Raw genomic sequence first — 26,589 nt, 5'->3', positions numbered from 1 at the left:
TCCCTTAGCGAGCAATGTAAAATTGTGCCTCATTTTACCATAATGATTAATTTGTCAGTGTTATCTTTAGAGGGAGAGATGAATATATATGGTTACCACACTCACAACTAAGTTGTGCCTGTAAGAATTAGCTATGTACTGGGGTAGTGCAGAGCTGCACTGTCATCCCAGGGGAAGCTCGGGGAGGAATTGTACCTTAGGTGGTCCATATAGATAAAATGGATACAGTGCTGGTAGGCAGCCTTTGAAAGCCTAGCAGGAACTCTAAACTTGGCTGGGTGAGGGATGGTTTAGGAGTTTCTATGGTGGTTCTGATACATCATCTGTGGAATCCCAATTGCTCAGAGGATCCTACAAGAGCTGGATCTCCTAGCTTTAGTGCTGCTTTGTACTGTTGAAACAACCCAAACCAGCCACAGCTGAGGATAGGAGCCACTGTGATCAGCTGCTAAACTTTAGTGAATTTAAAACTACTTTGATATCAAATCTCCATATTGAATAGAATTCTACCACCATTATTAATACCTCTAATGACTGAATGAAGAAATATGGCTAATAAACGAAGATATAGAAGCAGTTGTACTTTAGAAACAAGGAGCTTAAAATAGCCTACTGGGCAGCCCTCCTGAATAAGCAGAGTCTGACATTTTTGAAATGAGATATTTGTAGCACAAAAGGTTACGCATAGCTTTCAGACATGCCTAAATAATCTGTCTTTCACAGTTAATTTTGGAAATTCAGCCTGCTTCTTGTCATCCTATCCTTTGGAAGTCTTTTTCTTCTTTAAGCAGAGACTGAACTATGAAATCATGTTGTGGCATTTCTTTTCATTATTTGCTCAGTGTATGGAAAAAAGGACAATTTTTTAAATAAAATGAGTTTGTCATTTTCTATTGTGCCTTCACTGTTTACCAGATTTTGAGACCCACACACAGTCAATGTACTGTGCAGTTCAGCCCACTGCACGAGGAAAATTGAGTACATGAAACAATTAAACTCCTACCTTTCAATGTTTAAAAGGTGCCACATCAAATGTAATTTAAAAGCTGAATTTCTTTCTAAACAAAAGATTTCCGGCTGCTTAAACTACAAATTTAAAAATTTTCTTCTTAAAATACTATATTTGCTTAGCAATAGGAATTGCTCAGTCTATATTTGTGTCTCCCTTAGAAAGGACCCACAGAACAAAAAGCTATAGTATTCCTTTCATTAAAACCCTGAAATTACTGGATGTCAAACTGTAGATCACAGATTACTTTCTTCTGCTATATACACCATTTAATCAAAGGAAATATGGCCCCAAAGCAGCAAATCAATTATACACATATGTAAGTTTAAGCATTTGAGTAGCCTATTGACTTCAATGGGATGACTCCTGGTTAAAGTTACATGTGACTTTAAGTGCATTGCTGGATCAGGATCTACGTGTCTCTAATTTCATTTGTACTGTAGATGAATTTGGCATGTAGAATTGAGAAAGCAGCATGCTCCAATGGATAGTGCACTGGACCAGCGCTCAGGAGACCTGGTTTAAATTTCCAGCTCTGTCACTGACCTGCTGCGTGATGTTGAGCAAGTCATTTAATTTCTCCATGCCTCTGTTTCCCTTACCACTCTTTGTCTATTTATACTACAAACTCTTTGGAACAGGGACTGTTCCTTATTTTGTGTTTATACCATGCCTAGCACAATGGGCCCAAAATTTATTACTGTAATACAAATAGTAAAAAATAAAGAGGCTTGGACAACATGTATTGAACTCTCGTTATGTTGAACATCCATCTTTTCCTCTCTGAGGAACTTGCTATAGCAAATGTTCTTGATCTGTTAACATCAATAAAACATATGAAGCTGTCTCTTGGCAGATGACCTGACCATCTAAACATCATCTCTGCTTTAGCTTTAACACTAGGGAGCATATTTTTGTCACCAACCAACGCTGGCTCTCAGAGTATTATTGTCCATGAGGTGTTTTTTTTTGTTTTTGTTTTTTTACACAGACCAGCTTTCAGTTTTCTAATAACAAGCTAATAAGAAAAAGTACAGAGAGGAAGGGACAACAGATTAAAGAGCACTCAGTTTAAAGGTCCTTCTAGCAGTAGTTGGTTTTGACAGAAATTTAATGTTGGTGGGTGGTTAAAGAATGATTCAGACAGTCAAGTGAGGGGACTGAAAGACCGCTTCATGAAATACCACTCTGATGTCAATTAAGGTACGTTTACGCAGCTTGTGGCAGTAAGCTCCCAAGCCTGGGTCAACAGATTCAGGTTCGTGCTATAGCACTTAAAATAGCTGTGTAGATGTTGTGGCTCAGGCAGGTGATGGGTTTCAGAGCCCAAGCCCCAACCTGAGCTGCAACTTCAAAGCATTGTCCGCACAGCTGTTCTTAGCATGGTAACATGAGCCCCATAAGCCCAAGTCTGTTGATCTGGGCTCAGAGGCTTACTGCCACAGGCTTCCCCTGGCTGTGGAGAGACACCCTCAGTGCTCTCAGGTGCTTTCAGGCTACATTTAAGGAAGCTTCTTCAAGAATATTTACATCTCAGATTTTGGTCATAATTTTTTTCACCTCTTTAAAGCCAAATACACTCATTTACACTAGTGTAAACCAATTGACTCAAAAGGAGATGATAATCCAGAATTAACAGCAGTATGAAAGAGAGCAGAATTTGGCCCTTGATAATAAATTTGCATCTGCATTTAATCCAACAATTCCTTCAATGTTGCATCAACATATCGAAGAATGGATAAACACCATGGCCTGAAGATATGCTACTGCCAGGTTGGGCCTTAGAGCTTTCTGTGCTGGAGGGGACACTCCTCCTATACTCAAAGCCTAGGAGCATCAGACTTTCAGGCTGTCTTCTCCTTTCAACCATACTAGACCTCTGCTTCTCTGTGCATTTCTCTGGCATACTGAGCTGCATTAATTAACCTTTCTCACAATGAAGAATCTACAAAAGACTCCCAGAATATTATAAAATAACTGATTCCCCTCTCAACTACAGACCTTGTATCTCTGAATTTGAGTTGCATATCCTAGATCCCTTCAAGACTGAATAATTGATCAACCTTAATTGTCCAGAAAACTGAGATGACAGTGAGCAAGCAAATGACAAATAAAAAGTCAATATTGGTGAACAAATGGAACATTTATGCCATCAAGCCTTTCTGTACTATTTCATGGTGTGAGGAGCTCTTGTTTTCAGGCAACGTAATGCCATCAAAGGTGGAAAAAACCCTCCTTTTGGTTGAAAACAATTGTCAGTTTGAAGTGGCCTCCTTTTCCAGAAGGGAAATGATGGACCAGGCTCAACTGCTGGCAAATAAAGAAGTGGATGTTTAAGAGTCCCTCTACAGGCAGACATTGCTGGGTAATGATTTAGGAAAAAACCCTCTTTGAATATTGCTTGAACAATTCCAGTGTAATAAGTGAAATTATTCCTGATTTATGCCAGTGTAATCAAGAGCAGTATCCACTCCAGTGTCTTCAGAAGATACATCTATAAACTACATCATTCTACAGAATATGCATTCACCTGACTAGGACTAAAGTGATCGGATATGAAAATACTGCAATTGTACTATAATCTGGAGGACCTGAATATATAACCTATATACGAAATGATCAATAACAAGTATCACTAGATGAATTACATGAAGCATGTACAAATGAAACTACTGAACCATGCTCAGAAAGAAATGAATTTACAAAACATATGTGCTTGTTTGTTGTTGGTTTTACTAACTAGTCTGATATTGTATTTTAGCAGTGTCTGCCTAAGGCTCATGTACAGTAGCTTAACAGTTTGGAGCGCTGGATGAAAGACTGCCCTCTCATCACATCCGCTATGAGAGTATGGAAAAGCATCTACAGAGTAACAAAAGAGTAAAGTAGTTAAATTTGAAATCAGCATGTATTTTCACTGTCATCTGGGACGGGGCGGCTCTTGGCATTTTGCCGCCCCAAGCATGGCAGGCAGGCTGCCTTCAGCGGCTTGCCTGCGGAGGGTCTGCTGGTCCCACGGCTCCGGCGGACCCTCCGCAGGCAAGCCGCCGAAGGCAGCCTGCCTGCCGCCCTCGCGGCGACCGGCAGAGCGCCCCCCGTGGCTTGCCACCGCAAGCACGTGCTTGGCGTGCTGATGCCTGGAGCCGCCCCTGATCAGGGAGATGAAATTAAGGGCATTTGCTATTCTACTATAAATTAACTGATATCACTATACTCTCATAGCTACCAGCAAACTGACTGCAATTCATATTGAGAATTAAGAATTTGCAAGAAGCTAACTAAAAACAGCCTTTTTTTTCCCACAGCAACTGAGCTGTGCTATTGTCATGATAGCCCAGCTCTAGGACAAATGTCCTCCCTATGCTATCTATCATCATATTTGCTGAATGCCTTACAAAAATGTGTGTTCTGTGCCATAGTACTTCCGTTTACCATATTGTCTGCAGCTTTCTATAGGCTATGCAGTTTGCTAAGGCAAGCATAGCAGAATGTCTACTGGCTCAACAAGATCCCTTTTCACTCAGTTGAGCATTTTCAAAAGCATCTAAGTGACTTAGGCACCTTGATCCCACTGAAAATCACACTGAGATTGAGTGAACTAGGTCACTTAGACACTTTTAAAAATGGCAGACTGTTTTTGAACCTTGGTCTCGGACACAGTAATGCACACAATGTACACATGCACATGGGCAAATTCAGCCTTTGCAACTCTTCTGACTGCCCATTTACACAAGGACTCAACTTGGCCCACTGAGTCTAGCCATTGCAAAGAGGATTTTGCAATGTAGAAAAACTGCAACACTGGGTCTCACTGTACTCTCACACAGGACAACAAGTGAACAGCCTCAGCAGCGGGTGAAGACGACAGGCCACCCTTGCGTGCAGCTACTGGAGTGAGAGAAAAATACAGGATATACAAAGAGTAAATTCCATCTGAAGGACAGTAAATTTAATTCACTTATTTGACTTGGCCAGGAAAACGCTCCCTTTCAGCTCACCAGGGACTCAATGGTGATCATGTGCAAGGGGACACAGGCGTGGAGAATTCATCCACCAGATGGGGGACACTATCAGTTGTTTATATCCACTCCTCTTCCATCTGCTGATGCCATGGCTGATGTCAAATCTACCATTCGTTTATACTGTTCATTATGTGCTTGCCAAGCTTCCAAAATAATTTCAGCCCATCAAAGGAGGCTGGCAGATTATGGATTGTAGATTGCAATAAATCACTTCTGGCTATTGCATGGGTATGGCAGTCCTTAGAAATGTTTCTGCACTTCCTAAATGCTTTTAACTGGTGTCAAAGAACAAGCAGCTTCCAGTAACCCCCAGACAGAAGTTCTGTGCCCTTTGTACATTCCTTTCTCTTGAGCCCTTTGTTAAATAAACAATATTGCTGAGGATGAATGACACCTCTGGCAGGCTTCTGTGTTGACACTTACACTTCAGAAAGGCAGGATCACAATGAGAGGAGCACAATGCCAATCAAAAGGGCCAGCTGAGATGCAACAGCAGAAGCATCAGGAAGGAGAATTATACCTACTGACCAAGAGTTCATTTAAAGGAGCTATCCCGCTTCTGTCAAAAGGACACAGGATAACCCCACAGCAACAGATTCTGCAGATTGTCACTGAGCATTTTCTGGGGTGATTATAATGGTAGTTGGAGTGAACAAAGCATTGTTAGAACAGTTCAGCTGCACTTCACTGGGATATGCAGCCTGCAGATATAACATCTCTGCGGTCAGAAGCTGAGCAGCTCTCAAATGCTCAGTGTAATCAGATTTAAGAAAAGAGCCTCAAAGCAATTTCACATTTCAGTTCCATCTCCATAGTGGTGGCTCCGCCTTCCTCCTCCTTCCCATGACAGAATAAATCATCGCCATGAATTAAGAGTGGCCATGTGTGAGTTTTTCCTCAGATAAGCTTAATTATCTCTGATGCTCGCACTCACCATTCTGTAAGTAATTGCTTTCCTTCACTTTAAGGTTCAACTACTACTAAGGTTCAACCCAACCAGGGGCGGCTGTAGAAATTACGCCGCCCCAAGCAGGGCGGTGCGCTCGCCGCCCTTCCCCGGTCCAGCGGCCGGGGCAGAAGTGTCTGCGGCGGGTGCGCTGGTTCCGCGGCTCCGGTGGAGCGTCCGCAGGCATGCCTGTGGGAGCTCCGTCCGAGCCACGGGACCAGCGCACCTGCCGCAGTCATGCCTGCGGGAGCTCAAGCGGAGCCGCGGGAAGAGGGGACCCTCTGCAGTCTTGCCTGCGGCAGGACCGCTCGTCCCGGGGCTCCGGTGGACTTCCCACAGGCATGACTGCGGAAGGTCCGCCGGAGCCAAATGCCGCCCTGCCGGGACAATGCCGCCCCACGCGCCTGCTTGGCGCGCTGCGGTCTGGAGCCGGCCCTGAACCCAACTACTATGGGTAGCAAGGGCCTGATTTAGACCTCACTGATGATACATTAGTGTAAATCGGGGCTCTTTAGCTGGTGGTACACCAGTGGTTCTCAAACTTTTGTACTGGTGACCCCTTTCACATAGCAAGCTCTGAGTGTGACCCCCTCTTATAAATTAAAAACACATTTTTACATATTTAACACCATTATAAATGCTGGAGGCAAGGCAGGATTTGGGGTGGAGGCTGACAGCTCGCGACCCCCCATATAATAACCTTGCAACCCCCTGAGGGGGTTTGAAAACCCCCAGTTTGAAAACCCCTCTGGTACACTTTTAGACAGTGCTCAACTGGAAGAGGGACGGAGCCCCACTGAGGGAAAGTTCCCTATCTTTATCTCCACAACAGGTGGAGGAAGGGTGAAGAAAGTAGCCTGCAGCTGAAAAGAATGTGTTGAAAGTGACTTTCATTGGGTACAAGGTTCCTCCTCCTTTCCCTTCCCTGTGACTGCTCCACGGTGGTTACTGCATCCCCAACCTTACAGTAAAATGCAGCCCCCAGATAAAGGAAACAGAGGCTCAGGACATAGAAGTGCAAGGGCTCCCTCTGTTCTCCCTGACAGGAATGCATAACTGCATATCATGTAGTTTTTCCCTTTCAGTTTGAATTCATAGCAAGACAAAAAGCCTGGCTTAAAAGCCTGCTGGGGAGAGGTGGCTGGGAAATGGAATTTCAGTTCCACAAAAAAAATTGAGCCTTCATAAGTTTTTGTCCTGAACTGTGTCTAAAAGCCAAAAACTCAAAAGTTTCCACAGAACTGAAATTCCTCAATATTTCATTTCAGAAACACCAAAACTTTCCAACATCAAGAATATTTTGGTGTTTCTGAAGTGAAATATATTCCCCAATCTCTGCTCTGGCAGTGACACCATAAAGGGGGCATAAATTACATTCACACTCATTCTAAGGCCCCTGTGTATTGCCGAATGGTGCACAGGGGCTCTAGTGTACATGAGACTCAGGACTAGGGTGACCAGATATCCTGTTTTTAAAGGGACAGTCTCCATTTTTGGGACTTTTTCTTATATAGGCGCCTATTACCCCCTACCCCATGTCCTGTTTTTTCACAGTTGCTATCTGGTAACCCTACTCAGGACCATAGTATTGTCATTTAAAGCTGTTCTTAGCACCAAAATGGTGAAAGCAGGGCTTTTTTTATTAAAGTCTGAGCCTCTTTCATATGAATCTGAGATGATCACAGTCAAAGGAGAAAGCAAAACACTGTAAACGGACTTCTCTGAATTACTGCCAGGCAACCCCACTGATTTCAGTTTATTTGATTGAAGTCAGTGGGGTAACCTGGATATACATGAAAGGAGAATTTGACCCCAAGTGCTTATTACAGAAACAAAGTTCTTTGTTATTTTTCCCCTAATCCTTCACCTATCATTGCTGTTGGCACATCCTTCTTGAAATTGGTTGCACAGCACAAATTCATTTAGAAAGGAACTAGATTTTTTTCTCCATACCTACGTAAAACCCATTAAAAATTGAAACCTCAGATGCTAACATTATTCACTTAGAACAGACATGAAGGAAACAATGTGGAGAAAAAGTGGCAAATAGATAGAGTTGGTGTGTTTCACATAACTGCTCACACTGAAGCCATTGGCATGGCCTTGCATAGGAACCACCCTGCATATGACATCTGGGACAGATCCACCAAAGACAATGGAGCGATGACAATTTACATTATCTGAAGATGTGTCTCCTGGTGCTTCAAGTCATAATAATGCCTTGCCCCCACTAAAGGGATCCCACTTATGGTGCATTAGCAGATACCAAGTATGAAGGCTTTGCAATGACAGCTACAGCAATGATCCAGCTTCTCTTCTGACAAGCAAGATTCCACAGATTAAGAAGCTTTGCCCTATAAGGTGCTGAGCACTGCCTGCGAAGCACCAAGTGCCCTCAGCTCCCACTGAATTCAATCAGCTCACTTCAGGAACTGCTTCACGCATTTGGGTCCTAAGGCTGTGAGAGGAAAGCGGAAACTAGCTATTGCACAGTATTTATAACCTGGCTTGTTCTGCTGCTGCTGAAAAATGAAGCTCTTACTTAATAAGAACTCCACTATGCCATTTAGGCATAGCCCATAGTGAAGGGTGGTACAGAGCAGCCTCACCACTGAGGGAAACTCAGGTCTCCTAGCACCTCCTGTGACTGATTTCACTGTGAGCTAATGGTGCTCAACACCTTGCTTGAGATGCCAAGTATCTTGCAAGATCAGGCTGATTGCAGGCCAGACTTTGCCACCTTATTCACATTGGGTAGCACCATTGAGATCAACAGGAATATTGGCAAGGAGATCTTGAGCGATTTTTGAAACAAATCTCCCTCTTTTGTTATGTTACTATAGACTTCTGTTTCCATAGTAATTGAGAGAGTTTTTAAAAACAAATCAAACCAAAAATCCCGCAAAGCCTTCCTTATAGTACATTATTGCCAGCAGTGAGAGACTCCAAATATTGGGGAAATCCAGGAGGTTTTCTGTGCCTTTTTTCTTTTCAGAATGTCTTTCTTCATCTATTTACTGCTGCAGTTCCAGAGGTCACTATACCACTTGTCACCAGTGCGTCAGCTAGCACCTGATCCTGCACAGCTTTGATCTGGTGATTACTCCTAATTTACTTGAGTAATATATAACAATAACACTTATCTCCTTATGTAGCACTTTTCATTAGTAGATGTTAAACTGCTTTACAAAGGAGGGCAGTATCGTTATCCCCATTTTACAGATAGGGAAAATGAGGCATAGAAAGATGACATTATTTAACCAAGAGCAACCAGTGGCAGAGCCAGAAATTGAACCCAGGTCTCCTAAGTCCTACTCTAGTGCTCTAACCACTAGGCCATTAACTACAATGGGACTAATTCTTTGCATGGAGTAAGGGTTTGAATGTAAATAGCATCCTATAATTGCTGTCAAGATCACTCATCTCAGCTTTGAAGACAAACTAATAAATAATTCAGAGCAATGGACCAATATTTGGGGCTTCTGTGTTTTTGTTTTTAAAAGCTCACATGTAAGAATATAAACTAGTTCCATAGGGGTGATCAGGCTTGGGGTATTATCATTACTGGCAGCTTTAAAGTAAACTTCATTGTTGTTTCAGAGTTTTCTTAGGGCCCGTGATTACCTGACTGAGGGGTGTTTGGTTGCTGCTGTTGTAGTATTTATTCACCCTAAGTAATAAAACCCAAACATTTAAAAACGTCCATTGTTATAAACACAAATCTAATTCAGTCAAAACTGTCCCTATGGAGGATTCAGTTAATCCTGCAAAGCAATTATGGCTATTTCCTTTCTCTTCTGCTTTATCTGCCCTGTCTATTTAGATGATAATCTCTCCAAGGTAGGGACTGTGTCTTTTGCTATACAGTGCTTAGCATAATGGAGCCCTGGTCTCAGCTTGGGCCTCTAGATGCTATTGGAAAACAAATAGTAACATATAAATAAATAATGATAAAGGGCCAGGTTCAACTGCATTCAAAGGCTACATCTACACTGTGAGCTGGGGTGGGATTCCCCGGCTCGTGTACGTGTACCCACACTAGCACAAGTATAGATAGCAGTGTAGCTGGAGTAGCACAGGTAGTAGCAGCAGAGGCACTGCTGAGCCAAGCAGAGTACAGACCGAGATGTTTCAGGCAAATTTGTACTCAGCATGGCTCAGCCATGCTTATGCTCCTGCTACCTGTGCTACTGTGGCTATTTATACTCATGCTGGCTCAATTAGTATGCAAGTGCAAGTATGTGCACATGAGCAGGGATATCATGCCTAGTATAGCCATAACCAAAGAAGCACAGGGACTGTTCCCTCTCTACTCCCTTGGGGGAGGGGTTGTGCGTGTGTGTGTGTGTTGGGGGGAGGGGGAGTAATTCTGAGGAGTGGTCTTGCTCCCCACTCTGCACTAGCACACAAAGTGGCACTGGCTTGGTACTGGTGTGGGGTGCCAGCTGAACCTGGTGTTCCACCTGTACCCTTTGGAGAGCTGGAGGGATTCTACATAGCAGAATTCCTCTGAGCTCCACCAAGTCTCCCTGCTCTCCCACCCACACACTCCCTGAACACAAAGCCATACATTAGTGGCACATTTAAGCCTAGTGTTAGGTGCATGCAGTTTTGTTTTTATTTTTCTATTAATCCTCTGAAAAGCAGGAATTACTCAAGTGTAATTTACATGCTAACCAGTTCAGTAATATTTACTGAAAAAATATTATTCTTGATCATCTCCGAAAGGTGTTAAAAAAAAAGCTGTGACAAGAATTATAACATTGCATCAAGGAGTGGACACAAAATTATGGTCTTTAGTTCTTTTGTTGACAACAAAGAGGTCAAATGTACTGTCATCCACATTTTGGCCACTCTTACAATCCTGTGCAAGCCCACTGAAACCAGTGTAACTCCACAGAATGTGAATCTGAACTTGTGTATTCTAGCTGAGATGCCTGTAGTTCAAAGCAGTGACCATTACAATTGCCAAGGTATGAACGATAACGAAGAACCACCACTGCATGAAGCTAATACAGACAATGATGGAGATTCTTTGTGAACTTTTGTGGCAAATGGAGCCACTAGTGACAACAGAAGAATGGCCTCCCACAAAGTAGTGTCTCAACACCTGCATTATTCAACATCTACATAAATGACCAGCCAAGCTGCTCTGGCACAAGATGGTTTATTCATCTACCCAAGGAATGTGGCATAGTAGTGAGTAGATGAATGTACTTAACACCTTATATAAGTAAACTGCAGCAACCCATCAGTGCATTCCATCTCAAAAACCAAGAGGCCAAATGTGAACTCAACATCAGATGGCTTGGAACGAAACTTACTCATTCCATAAATCCTATATACCTTGGTGTTACTCTCGAACACACACTGTCCTTTAGAACCCACATCGAGAAAATGAAAGCCAAAGTTAGCATACAAAACAATATTCTCAGCAAGCGCACCAAAGTGGGGTGCAGACCTGTCCACTGTGCGATCAACTGGCACATTGCTACTCCTTTGGTGAACACACTCATGCAGCATGGGCACAATCCCCTCACGCAAAGAAGCTAGACCCTGCATATAATACTGCCTGCTGCTATATTACAGGATGCCGTAAGCCTACTCATATCAACAGCCTCTACATCCTCAGAGGTATTGCTCCTCTGGAGGTACTCCAGGAAGTTACAGTAGAGTTGAGCACACAAAGCTAATGTGCAGATCTAAGATATCCACTATATGACACTGGCTCCAAGCCAACTGAAGTCACAACAAAGTTGTCTTGCCATTGTTAAAACCCTAACATTGTCACCCAAACAGACAAGTGTTCAGTTATGGCAAACAAAAGTGGAGAACGACCTTGTAAGTCCCTTTGCTCCAGCTCCCAGCAGTCGAGCACCTACCTGGTGCAGATCAGCCCTGGATTACATGCCCCTAATCAATGCCATAGTGGAGTTGGCTCATCTAGAGATGCACTGATCAAGTGCGGCTACATCACTGGCCCCCGGATCTGTGACTGCAGCAGAAACTTGAAGCATCTCCTTCACTAACAGTTGCTTGAGCATGAATGCTCTTCCAGTGACCTGGCAGAGTGCAATGATCGGGCAATCACATGTGCACAGACATGGTTGGAAGCAGTTTGAGGACATAACAAGAAGAAGAATCAGTAAAACAAACACCAAATTATTTTTGGTTTTGCCCCTGCATTTTTTAAAGTCCCATTCTGGCCCATTGTGACCTCGTGGAGAGGAGGATGTGTTCTGTTTAGCTGACCGTAGTGTGCATGTTATCCTAACATAGCACTGTTTGCTGTATTTACAGCATGCTTATAAACTGAAAAGCATGAAGTGCCAAACACAGTTGCAGCATGTCAGGCATATGTTACTTGATGTCACCCAGCATTAATCTATGTGGATGATATGAAAGTGGCAACTTTGTGTACCAACCAAGAGGATTATATTCAAACAGTGATTGGATACAAAGTAGTGACAAACTGGAGAATGGTCAATAGGTTTACTAGGAACCAGGCAAAAAATCTCTTAGGGCTCATTTTGGCTGAGCTCCCTCAACTTCCACTGAAGTCAATGTGAGTTGAGGGTGCTCAGCAATTTGCCTGAACAACTCCTTAGGAAGGAAATGCTTTTAAAGTTCCTGCTCCATTCAGTTCAATGAGAGTTTTGCCATTAGCTTTAATGGGAGTAAAATTAGAGCCTAAATGAACAAGAAGGTAAGGGAAAAGGTACGAGGATAGAAATCTAATTTATTTTCTATGGAATAATGAGTTCAGCTGTGTTCTGTTCTCTTTCCTGTAGCTTCACATGAGTTTTACAGGACATAGATATTACAATGGATAAGCTCTAAGGATGTGTGTGGGATTTAATATTTGGACCTGATCCCACAAACCCTTACTTGAGTAGTGCCATTGCATTCAACATTTTCAGGTCAGCTCTCGCAATGAGGAAATGGAAACCCAAGCTTTGTTTTTCCAGTGACTTTTAATGCTTTAGGGAGACATCCAGTAGACTAAAATAATCCAAGATCTGGTCTTCTCACAGAACTTCAGCTCATGGCTAGTAGAAATACCATGAGAAGGCCCATTATTATGTCTCCCTGAGGTGCAAACAACACAATGAAAAGGTATCAGCCATGTGTACCTATACACTAGATTAAACATAATGTAACGTAAGTGTAATAAATACATTTATAGATATTGCAGGCAGGCTGTATTTCTCATCTTGTGCTCTTTTTGCATGTGGAATGTCACCCCAAGTAAATGATCAATGTCCACACACAAAATAGAAATGTGAAATGTATTATGTATAAAGTGACTTCATCAAATTAAAAAAAGCCATTAAGCACACAAATCCTAGTGCAGGCTCATATGTCATAGCTACAGTACTAACAATCAGTTCCCCAGCACGGAATAATTCCCAACCTGGTAACTAGATGGTCCTGTCTTTTAATACTGCATGGTCTATTCTCCATTCAATGCTTGTAACTTCCATTAACATCAATGAGTATGCATATGTGCCTGTAGTGGTAGAAGATACTCCTGTGTGGATTCGAAACTTGTTTACAAATTCCTCAGAAAAATCACATTGTGCTCATTGTTCTTGGCAGAAAGCTATTACAGCTGCATTGGAACCTCTGCTTTTGTTCCACTTTTTTTCTGATCGGAGGGACCAAAACATATACCAGAGCAGATAGAAGGTGGTGTGGAATGCTGAGAAAAATAATTCAGCTGTGGGAGTCTGCCAGAGGAAAGGGGGGTTGCAGCAGAAACGTGGTTATTGAAACTGCAGATCCAAACCTGCAGTGGCAACCTCAGCTAAAAATAAGCAAAGGAGACAACCATCAGTGACTGCATATCTTAGAGCTAACAGAGTGGCTAGACTGAGCTCTCTGCTGTTAGTTCCTGTTAGAATCCAGGCAATTGGGAACAAGTAACTGTTGCAGCTCAAGGGCCAAACTGGGGCTATCTTCTGCATGGACAAGTACACTCATAGTTACAGGGAGATGTTCCTTGTCCCCACCAGCAAAATCAGGCAGGACCTGATCCTGCTGATTGCAATCCCTGAATGAAAGGGTAATGTGGCTTTCTGGCCTGAAGGCTGGAGCTAGGGGGAAATGCATGCTGCATTTTGTTTTTGTTTTTTAAAGCGATGACTGCATTTTTCTAGCACCACTGAAGGCACTGTGTCTACCTCTGCCCTATTTAGGCATATTGGGGAAGATTTTCAGTGGCAGAGATGTTAGTTAGGGAATCAACTCCCATTAATTTTCAGCGGGAGTTGGGCACCTAACTGCCATCTGGAAAATCTCCTCCTTTGTCTGCAGTCACTCCTACTTAGGTGCTACACCTTGGCAACCCCACAGCACAGCTGTTGCTTGGGAAGAGCTGTAATTTAGCTATAAGTAGTTTAAGGGTAGTTCAGCTTAGTAGCGGGGTGAGGATCCTGGCAAAATAATATCAGAAAAAGCTACTTATGTATTTGGGGTGAATACTTATTGAGGGCCAAATGCTGCCCTGATTCATATCCATACAACAAGACTCTATAGGGTCACACAAGGAGTTGTCAAGGAAGAACACTGCCCTTGAAATATGAAGCAACAGCCAGGGAATGGGAAAAAATGTATCTCATAATAAGGATCTTCTGACATATTTCTTCCATTAACAGGCAAACAGCTAGGATGGAAAAAGCTGTTTATAAGCCAGGAAACACCCTTCTTTAAATAAATTATTAGACAATGTAGGAAACAAAAGGAATTGAGAACTGCATAAAGCTACTGAAAGCTCTAAATCCATTTCAGCCCAACTCCTGTTTAGCTCATGTGGCAACAGTTCAAGCTCACTGCAGGTGGTTAGCAGCTTGGATGGGTAGGTAACTGGGAATTTATGAGAGGCACTGCCTTTTGAACAACTCCAATTATAGTATTAGTAATTGCCTTTCTCCAAAGCTAAATATCCTCCACAAGTTGACTACTTGTAGAGGTTACTGAGCAGAAGAAATGCTTTTATCAGACAGAATTACAGAGCAGCGGGGTATATGCCTCACATTCAGGTGGCACACACACACACACACACGCACGCACCCCCCCCACACACACACACATAAGCGAGGATTTTCAAGAGTGACCTGACTCTGCATCCATTAAGGTCAATGGTAAAACACCCCTTGACTTCAGCACGGACAGAGTTAGACCAAAGCTCAGCATTTTTGAAAATCACAGCTTCTGAGGAAAAAAAATGTCTCCTGTGCATTCCTCACCCTTTTTACTAACCACACTTTAAAGGATTTAAACAAAATCAACTTTTAAAATCTAATTTTCTTTTTACTTTTTTATTATTTAATTATTTATATTGCAGCAGTGCCAAGGACCCACAGCCATGGACAAACACAGAACAAAGAGAGGGTTCCTGTCCTTAAGAGCTTACACAGTCACTCCTTATTCTGGTCTGTTCCCTTCTGTATTTCTTTAAGCCTGGGCAGTGAAAATACGTCAGTCAGTTTCACTCCGCTTTATATTTGTTATGTGCCATACAAGACAAAGAGCAAGACAATGTCCCCACCTGGAAGGAGCTTACTTTCTAAAATATCTCTTTCAGGTTGCCAAGCACTAGGGCAATGACATGATATGGGTTGCAAAACAGCTGTTTCTATTGGAAGTTTAAATCTCCCTGGAAAGACAGCCTTAGATTCTGTAAAGGCTCAGTTTTATAAATCCAAACATGTGGAATAAATGTCACCTGATGAAGGCCCTTTAATTAGTAAGGGGAAGGGGAGGGGCAGAGAGAAGAAAGAATAATATAGCCTGATAGTGTACACAGAGATATAGAAACATATTGATCAAATTAAAGATGTCACAGGGCATTTCCCTGTCTTAGAAATTGCTCCTTAAATCACAGGCAATCTGAATATGCTGTGATAAAAAACACACACACGAGCATTATCACATTGCTGTGCAATGAAGTTGGGCTAATGTGTGTCAGCACAAGTTAAAAAGATTTTCACCCACTAGCAAATTTGGAAACAAGAATTCTTATACCAAAAGCAATTTAAGGAGCCACTACCTTTCTGTTTCTTATGCTATTCTTATGTTTCTTCTTATGTTTTAAACAAGGAAGGACTTGCTAACTCCCAGTCAAGTTTCTCCTATCTACTGTCAGAGTCATATTTAAAACATCTATTGCTATGGAATTATTGTGATGTGACAGATTCAATATTTTGACTTTACCAGCATCAGGAAAAGGAAGAGAAAGTGGGTCACAAGACAGAAGCCCTATCATTTTTTTCCAAAATGGATCATTATAGAATAGAAGAAAAAGAAAACACGCTTTATATTAAAGATGATGTTGACAAATCTCTCTTGCCTGGGAAGTTAAATTAATTTTCTTCCAAATTAGCCAGTGGGCCAGATTATAGACACCAGAGTTGGAATTATCACGAGTTGCCATTAAAGTATACCTGCACCATTTTTGTGCAAACATCTTTGCAAAACATCCTATATTTGTTTACAGAAAACAACAGCTTTGTTTCATAATTTTCCATAGTTGAATCTCCCCAATCCAAAGCACAGACAGCCAAAAGATCACTTGATATCAGACCTGTCAGTGATACAAGGCTGACTATTGTCTCTTTTGGGCCTTGAGCCAGTGAAATATTGTGGGGATAAATTCTGAAGGAAATGAAGGAAAATTATGGCAAACAGCTTAGTTTTTTAAATGGCAGCAGTTTAAAGCTTGGGTTTGGAGCGTTAGAAGTTGGATCTGGATCTGTGGGCAGATTGACACAATGAAATAAGCATGATAAATTCCATTTTCAATTTGTTTTACCTACCAACATATGTGAGATATAAAACTATGATCTAATTTAATCTGTCTATAAATAGCCAGTGGAGGTAGAAGTTTTGAGATTTTTTTATTGCCTTTTTAAAATCTGATTGGTTAAAGAAGGGTTATAGCATGAACAAAGCTAACAAGTATTTCTGACCACAACCCAGCACCCATAGACACACACACGGAGAGCAATACACCACATCAAGTGTCATAACTGGTATTTAATGTGGGGAATGAAAGTAGACCAGCACTGACCAAAAATAATCTGAGTCATTCTAACCCTAAGGACTCCCATTTACATCTCACACTAGGAAGCAGAACTAGCTTGATGTCTCCCAGTAGTAGGGAGCACAGCTAGTCCTCCTGCTCCACTAAAGACAATTCTAGCATGGAGGGGAGGAAGGAAAGATCCTAATAAGTTGTCACCTCCTAAACAGTTTGTGGTGGAGAAGGAAGGACCTCGTACCCTGCCTCCTTTTCACTTTTTCTGCCGAGGGGTTGGGGTGGAAAGAGAGGGCACAAGTTTTGCCCTAAACTGGGAAGATCAGGAGAAAGGCAAGAGTCCTTCTAGGTTGATTCATCTAATAATGTTTGTTTTAGCATTCCTTACAAAAGCCAATATTGCCTCTGGGCAATATAACCACCTCTGCAACTATTTTTACCTTTGGCAATATTTTACTGCTATAGCTCTGAGAGAGAGAATTTACTTTTGTAAGTACTCTTGTAATGTAACTTTGTCTAGGAAAACAGTACTGGCATGGTTACATAAACTACAGGTAACATGTTTGCAGTGTTTCAGGAAAACATTATGAATAGGTTGACCTTAACATTGGGTCTCTCTACCACCATGTTTCAAATAATTGTATTGTTTACCTTCAGTCTTGTCCGGTAGTTTCCCACTCTTACTTGTTCCAGAGTTGACCGTTTCAGATGAGGTGCTCAATTTGGTGTTGGGATCTCGTTTAGGTTTTGGTGGAGGTTGTTTACGAGAGCAGCTACTGCTTTCATCATCGGTACCCCCAACCGAATGAAGAGACTGGGATCTCACGGTAAAGCCACTAGAGCAAGGATGCGGCAGTCTGTCCTGAGGAGCAGGCATTGTCATAAATCCCATGCGGAAATGTTTGCCCACATAGCTTCCTTCACTTCCTCTCGCGACTTCTCCACCTATGCTGTAAGAGAAAAGACATACACATATAGGTAAGGGATCTACCTGCGTTTGAAGAGCACCTAAAAATGGGGCCTCTGGACATTAATATTTAATAATCAACATCATCATAAAAGCTTTTATACAAAAAAGTTTCAGCGATATAATTTTCAATGGTATGGGGATGTGTGGATATTTTTTAGTCTTTTTAAAAAAAAATCTGTGCACTTAGCTAACTTAATCAAAGACAATGAAAATAAAAACAGATTGTGAGATCAGTTACAATGGTGTAAATCCACAGTAAGTCCAAATCTAAAATAATATAACTGAGATATGGATCTAGCCTTCGGAATTAAAGAGATTTGAGATGGTCAACGAAAAGGGATAAAAATTAAGAATTTTAATTTTTTCCTCCTTTTTTAATTTGAAACATTTTAACCAGCTCTGTAAAGAGTCCATTGGGTTCATGAGAAGGAAATGTTGCCAAAAATGTCAATACTTTTTCTTATTTATTTTTCAAAATTTTGAAACATGATTTTTTTCTGACATTCCAAAAATACTGACCAGTTCTAAGAGAAATGGGCCTAAACTGTCAGTGAGAAGATGGAGAAAGCCCATGTTCTTAACTTGCAAAACCTCTTTTAGATAGTATACAGGTCCGTCACTGTCACAATTCCTTCTTGTGTTCCAGACTTGTTGGTGTGTCATGGCTGATTTGGGCCAGATCTTCTTTTCCCTCAGGGACCTACCTACCCACTGGCTTTACTTTATAGTCCTGCTTTAATGAACCCATATATCCTACATCAGTGTGGAGTATCACAAGCTGTTTAAAACTTTTTAATTTCCCTTCTAGCTCTTCAGCAATATGTACGTTTTTTCTCTTCAGCAAGGCTGAAAATCAAACCAGGCAAAACCATTCTGTAGCTATTATAAGCCAACACAGAAAAGTCTTCAGAAGTGAATGTGGGGTAAAATTTTCAAATCATCACAGCATTAAAACTTCTCTTCTGATTTTTACCAAACTTTTCAGGTAATAGCCACCTTTGGGATAAGATGCAGTAGGCAAATGTTCAGGAAGAATCTCTCTCTCTCTCTCTCTCTGAAGTAGTTAGAGGGCGAGGTTTAAAAATCAGTAATAAAACTGAAGCTGATTTCCTCTTAACTATGAAATAGCTACTGCAATTCTACAAACACTGCTTTTATATTTTTATCAAACAGTTGAAACCCCCTAAGATAACACTATTTTAAGTTGTTAATTTGACTTTTTTATTTTAAATATATTTTTCTGTTTCCCACTCTGACTTTTCTTTTTAAATGGTTTCCTGCATGGCTTTTTTCACTCTTATCTCTGGTTTATAAAATTTCATAGGGATGTTCACCGAAATCATTGTCAAGTCAAAAATCCAGTTACAATGTAAAATCTATATTTACTGCCATATCCCAAGCACTTTCTATTACTGATCCCACATGAAAAGCTGAAGACTCTACAAAATGGTAAGCTCTTTGAACCAGGGATCATCTTTTTGTTCTGGGTTTGTACACCTCCAAGCACAGTGGGGTCCTGACCTGTGTCCAGGGCTCCCCAAGTGCTACCATAGTACAAATAATAAACAACAATAAAATAATAAAGCATTAAAAATGCTCATCCCATGTTATTTTAGGGTAACAAGCAGTTTACTTCTAAATTGTGTATGTAGTGAGAACAACATCTGGCGAGATATAATTAGTGCATTTTATCAGTCTGTGTCTATATCTAGTCTTTGATATATTGTATGCTTGAAACTTTAAAAGTAGTACTTAGACTCAGCTCAGATTTTATAGCAGTGTGACAAGTACCTGCCCACAGGACAAATCCCAAACATCAAAAGTTAAAACTGAATCTTTTGGAAGAAGAGAGGAAATTGGTCTTGCAAAAAAGAGTATTAGTTTAGAAATGTAGCACCATGGATTGATCTGTACTTCCAGGTACTCATCTATGACTGTAGACATACACACATCTCAGGAAATAAAAATAATGGGGTGTAATCAACCCCTTTGGAATAAAAAGAAATGCAAGGGAAAAATGCTCCAAAAATAACTCCTATACAGGGGAAATGTAAACTCCACCTTATTATCCCATCAAATCCACATGAATCTGCAATGGGAGCGGCAACAAGGTAGTGAGGTGCAAGTGTGGAACATGAGTGGATAATGGGAATGCAGTTCAGATTCTGAGGAGACAAAATAACCTGGAACAATTTAAGTAAATCATAGGTATAAGGGAATCTCAGCTGACTTGGATCTGAATGTACAGAGACAGGTACCAAAATGTACTGGGGATGACAGTTCTGCACACAGTATTGTTCCTGCGGTACTTATCAGTTCTGGAATGCTGTGCTTATTGATGCTTATATTTCTGGAATGCAAACACAGAGTGTGTTTCAGTTAAAAAACCTTCCTCAACACAGTAAAATGAATGGGGATTATATCTGTGACAGCTATCCGAACTATTCAGACAGCTAGTTACATACATACTCAGTTACGGACACCAGAAGCACATGGCTTTTGTCACAATACATACAACTTCAACTCAATACTTATTGTCAGTGGGTAAAATGTTTAACTTGCTCCCATTTTAATACCCTATTACCTTCACTGGGGTAATACTGAGTAAGGGATCTGGCAATAAATACACCTCTGTTTCCGAAAGCTAAGGCCACTTTTCTACAGCTCACTTGAGCAAGAGCAAGCCCTGTGGATCACATTATGCTGCCCTCCCACCCTTTGATCTCTGGGGAATCATAAGAACCTATCTTTTTTTGTTTAATTACATACTTCTTGAGATAAGATACAGCTTATATCAAATACACACTGTGTACCAGATGAGATAATAGCACATTCATGATTATATGCTCCAAAAGCAGTTCTCTATCACATGACCTCAGGGAGAATCTCTATTGGTTCATAATCCTATTTCCATGTATGTTCTCTTTTCTAACTTCCAGACAGTAGAAAGCAAGTCTATTACAAAAGGCTAGATATTGAACATGTCTGACATTCTATCCATTAGAGGCAGTGGTGCAATTATATATAAACTAGTACATGTTTACAACCAACTTATTATTGAATCATAATAGGCATCGATACCAGAGGGATTTTCAAGCAAACAAAAAAAAAATCAAAGGAAGAACTCATTTTCCTCCACAATTTGAAGATTAATAATTTAAAACTACCAACCAATCAACCAACCAGTGGCTGATTTAAACGATCAACTATGTCTCTGCTAATCTTTCCATAAATTGTTCTGATAGTATAATCCTCTGATTCTCCACAACAAAAAATGCCTGTCACATCAATTAAAGAGGATTACTATTTAAACATATTGAAGGAAGCAGGTAAGAGATCCACTTTAATCCTTAATTCTACTGTATTTACATATATATATATAGGCACATTTGTATGTATACAATGCTGTGAATAGAATACACTAATCAGAAGTAATGATTTCACTTCCATATAGAGATGTTTAGATTGTATACCATAGGCCAAATTCTGTCCTTAGAAATTCATGTACACAACTTTCATTGTGGTGGTGGTTTTCCCCTTTGTCTAAGAAAATGTAGTACCAGGAAAAATGCATGTGGATTTTATCATCCCTTTAAATGATCTTACACTCCCCAATAAAAATTCTGTTTCCTCTAGATTTGCAAATCTTTATGTTATATGCCAAATTTATTTCTAAATTATCCACAAGTCATCATAGGCTGACATTCCAAAAGATTTTGATTTGTCTTGGGCTTTTTCCCATCTTTAAAAGCTGTGGTACTCCTATAGTATAGTAAATCATGGAAAGTCTCCTATTTGGCAGAGAAGTGGGCATTTGGAGGTCACTTTGAAATGTCTAGCAATCAGCGCCTGCTCTTGAAAGAGATGCTTACTACTACTCCCGCACACACACCCACGGCTAAGAGTATGCCAGTGCCATAAATTACATTGACATATTAAACTACCCACACACCTGCCAGGGAATGGTGGTGCTTTCAGTTGGCTCAAAGTGCACCAATACAATAAATTGCATGCCAGTTAAATAGTAAACTTTACACGTCTACTATATTTGCCCTCCAACAGTTTCATGATACTAACTACTGAAGATTTCCTGAGACCTGCCCCTCCAGGAGGTGTGCAGTGTCTGCACCTATAACAAGACAGAAGTATGAACACAAATAGCCAGAACAAACTGATGTGTCCCAAGCAAGTATCCAAAGGACATTTTTTTCATTTTGTGTCTAATTCTTACACATGTACACTAGTAACCACCACAATGGCCTTTATTAGTAGAGCAGACACACAAAGCCGAATTCATCTCTGGAGTTCCCCAAAGGACAAAATAAGGAACAGCTTCTTCTAAAGCTACCACCTGTATCAAAGAATGCTAGTAAAAGATTAGCCTACTGTTCCTGGTCCCCGTTACATGACATGGTTACAAAAGGTTAATACCCGTCTCATGCTATTGATGCAATTGTTAGTTGCACAGCAGTGGGAGCTCTTTAGAAGCATGTCTGGCACTTTCCTCACATTCACTAGAGCCAGTGAGCCAAATCTTGATCTCAGGTACACGAGCTAAAATCCAGAATAATTCAGTCCAAGTGAACAGAGTCACTCCAGACTTATACCAGTATAAATGAAATCAAAATGATCTGGACCTGTCATTTACCTTTGTCTTCCCCCCAAACAAACAAACTCACTGAAGTCGTTTTGGACTGGAGTCTCCAACATTACAATGCCTTGAGCTACTGAGAGAATTAAAGGATTTATTTATGTATTCCTCCAACTTGTAAGTAGGAGCTAGCTGGAGCTAGAATGTCCTGCTACAGCAAAGCAGACTGAGAAAGATTTATATATACTTTGCTGCATAGAGGACTATTGAGACCAGCTACTAGAAATAATTGTGTAGATGATCTCACTCCATTACTTTTGACAGGAAAGAGCCTGTGCTCTCCTCTGTACTGGTAACAGGTTCTCTCTCATTTCAAATGTGTATTATATGAGTTGCTGAAAATGTTACAGTTTATTAATATATATGGAAATCCAGATTTGGATTATTCCCTTGGGAAATTTCAGTTTGAACTGGTTAGGTTCTACGGCTTCTATGACATAGAAAAAAATGTGCCCAAGTAACGTTAAAAAACAAAACAAAAAGAGAACTAGACATTTGTCAGCAATAACTAATATAAGGGGTGAATTTCACAGTGATAACATTTAATCATGTAAAGCACCCATGTTATAGACAGAGTAAAGTGATGGTTCTTGGAGCTGGAGATGCCCTGTGGGACATTGATATGACATATTGTGGCTAAGTATGTAATGTGTGCTTCATACAGCTCACTCAGTCATGCCCCTTTTGGGCCACTGAACATTGCCAGAACACTAGCTACCTTCTTCTTTGATGAATTAGGGGTCAACAGAGCTTCCTGCCTCCTCTTACTCCCCTAGAGACAGCTACAATTGGACACTTAGGGTCCAATTCCAACACTCATATAAGACAGGATTTACCTTAAATTAAGAGGAAAACTGCAGTATCTAAAACATGCACAGTCATTCTTCAAGCTAGGTTTTTGTCTTTTTAAAATACATAGGCTATAATCCTTTCTCCACTGAAGTCAATGCTAGGATCATCTGGGTATATCTCACTAAATAAATTCCCTACCATTTCAGGGGCCTCAGGTGTTGGTGCACCTCAGTCCTTCCTGTTGTCTGTTTGTGGCACATAATAGTTTAGTCTTCTGATGGCAAAAACACTTTGGTCTAATACTGGTTGTTGGGTTTCATGCAGTATTGATTGGGTGATGCAATCCACAGGAGGTCAAATTAGTTGATCTGATGATTCCTTCTGGCCTTAAATGCTATGATATCGGAGCTTTACAATTGACTTTGATGTGGCCAGGATTTCACCCGGATTGAGGAACAATAGATGATGAACAAAGCTGATCTGACAACAGGGAAAGGAGGGAACCCCAGTTCACAAGAACTCTGAACACAACTGAACTCAGAACCTAGTGGGCCAAGTTGTGGCCTCAGATTCAGGGTTTCCATCTCAAGTGAGTCCTTTTTGAGGTCAGAATTGGGCAAGGCAGGGTTAGAATTCACTAACCTAAAAAACAGACTAAATTTGTAGCAAATACTATTAATAACAATAGTTTGCCCATCTCTAGGTTGATAGCTCTGGAGTCCTGTCCAAATAACTACTCATATTCAGCCTATTTAAATTCTACCCATGTAGTATAGTGCAGTGGTTCTCAACCAGGGATACACATACCACTGGGGGTATGCAGAGGTCCTCCAGGGGGTACATCAACTCATCTAGTTATTTGCCTAGTTTTACAACAGGCTACATAAAAAAAAACACTAAATGAAGTCAGTACAAACTAAAGTTACATACAATGACTTGTTTATACTGCTCGATACACCATATACTGAAATGTAAGTATAATATTTATATTCCAATTGATTTATTTTATAATTATATGGTAAAAATGAGAAAGTAAGCAATTTTTCAGTAACAGTGTGCTGTGACATTTGTATTTGATGTCTGATTTTGTAAGCAAGTAGTTTTTAAGGGGGTGAAACTTGGGGGTATGCAAGACAAATCAGACTCCTGAAAGGGTACAATAGTTTAGAAAGGTTGAGTGCCAGTGTTATACTGTCAACTGAATACGTCAGTCTTCATTTCTGACTCAAACTGTGATATAGAGTTGTTGAAAAGGTGCCACATTCTACCCTAGAAGAAGCTGCATTTCCTTGGTGGGTGAAATGATCTCTCTCTCTCTCTCTCTCCGAGTCTAATGTAGTTAATATTTAGGTGCTTGGATAGATGAAATGGGCAACTGAAGGGCTTTGATATGGTTATTATGACTTATTTTATTACAAACAACAATAAAGAAAAGGGGTCAACATCCTGAACAAATAATAAAAACCTACAGAGTATTGGTTATTTTTTTAATTCCATTTTGCTTTACTAGTCAGTCATAATAAAAAGCTTCTTAATGCTGAAGTTGGATACTGAAGGCAGAGAATTTACATTAATTAAGAAATCGTGGCCAAACAGAAATGGTGGCATTTGCTTAATATTTGGAGATTGCTTGTCAGACAGTGGAGTCTTTCTACCTCATGTTTTTTTCCCTAATGTGTGTTACAAATAATGGGTTGAAAGTTATTCTGTTACTTTGCTCTATGGAAATTACTTCACTAGTTACTTGCAGAAATGTAATTAAAATGCTGTACAGCAAACTAACACAATTATATGATTTATATATTTATTTTAGAAACTGTAAATACCTTATAATATCACAGTTTTGAGTAAAGCTGGAGGGATTCAGAATTATTGTGGTTGCTTAAATCCCATGATGTTCAAATACTGTAGAGTCACATTGTCCCTGAGCCCTTCTTACCAGTTCAGACCTATAATCTATTGGTTTCATGCCTCAGGCACAAGCATTCATTTTAGGTACTTCATATCCACTGCAAGATATCTATTTTTCTCCTTCGGTGCTCCTGTGTATGATATTGTAACACTACTTTTGAGGTTCGTAGCTAGAAGATGCCATGGAATTGCAAGGTATTATATTATTTGCCCAGAACCTTTGCATGTACCTTTGTCATTCACAAGCGACCCAGAGCTGTGCTCTGCCTCTATAAAAAGAGGCTTCTTGTTCTGGCTATGGGAAACCAAAGGAAGTTAGAGTAGTGACTGCTCCTTATTCTGAGCAAGGAGACACACTTGATAGCAGTTGCTGGCCTGATTCATCTCTTGGGTTAGCTGGCAAAATCCAGGCTGTGGGCCCCCAGCAATGGTAAAATGCACAGGAGCGTGTATCTGTGGAGTAGTGTACCACAAATCATTGCAAAGCCTGCTACCATAGGAAGCCTATAGACCCAGCTGGTATAACTTCCATAGTAGGTCAGTCTGGTCCAACGGGATACATTAATTCAGAGGCAGGGGAAAAAAGAAGATATTACAGAAATTAACTATGCTGAAAGACAACAAAATGACCTATTGTATATACAGTGCTAATATCTGACTCAAGAACTGTGTGCTTTCTGGTTACAGGCAGTCTCTTGGCTGAATAAATAGCAATTTATTACTCAAAGCAATTAGTATTGTCACAGTTAAGCAAACAGTAACTTATTTTAGGATATTTTAACCCCTTGTTTACTCTTATGCCAATTAATATGCACATTCTCTGTTCATTTCAAGTGTTCTGAAGCTAAAGGACTAAAGTGGCTTTGAAATGTCTATTCCCCTTTAGAATAAATTACATATGTATATATTAAGATGACACATTTAACTTTGTATCAGAAAAGCCCTTTCAAGATTAGCATAAAATTATATTTGTAAATTGGAACTAGTATCTTCAGTTTTTTGGCATCCACAATTTTTATCCTCAAACATGATTTCATGAGTACATGAGATATAATAGTGATAGATGCGAGGGGGCAGGAAAGGTAGGATCACAACCATGGATTCTGGGAACTGCACTCATGAACAGCAGGAGCTTTCAAAATTAAAAGGATTCTGCTTGTATTTTTTCCCATCCTCTCCCAAGCATAGAATTTTTGCATTGTGCTACAGCCCAATCAAACCAAAGGTCCTAATGGCTCATGATGATCCCA

At 40.5% G+C, this 26,589-nt stretch overlaps 1 protein-coding gene across 1 annotated transcript in view; it reads right to left on the bottom strand.

Moving 5' to 3' along the window:
- NYAP2 (neuronal tyrosine-phosphorylated phosphoinositide-3-kinase adaptor 2) overlaps nucleotides 1–26,589 on the bottom strand; it is a 182,541-nt gene that overhangs the window by 81,865 nt on the left and 74,087 nt on the right. Inside the window, exon 4 of the mRNA XM_045031524.1 lies at nucleotides 17,667–17,965. Within this exon, the coding sequence (XP_044887459.1) occupies nucleotides 17,667–17,965 (299 nt within the window). The remainder of the gene's footprint in view (nucleotides 1–17,666; nucleotides 17,966–26,589) is intronic.

Source organism: Mauremys mutica, chromosome 9 (genome assembly GCF_020497125.1).
Source record: "Mauremys mutica isolate MM-2020 ecotype Southern chromosome 9, ASM2049712v1, whole genome shotgun sequence".
Classification (NCBI taxonomy): Eukaryota; Metazoa; Chordata; order Testudines; family Geoemydidae; genus Mauremys; species Mauremys mutica.
Note: the sequence above shows the minus strand (reverse complement) of the source record. Positions and strands in the feature narration are given on the sequence as shown.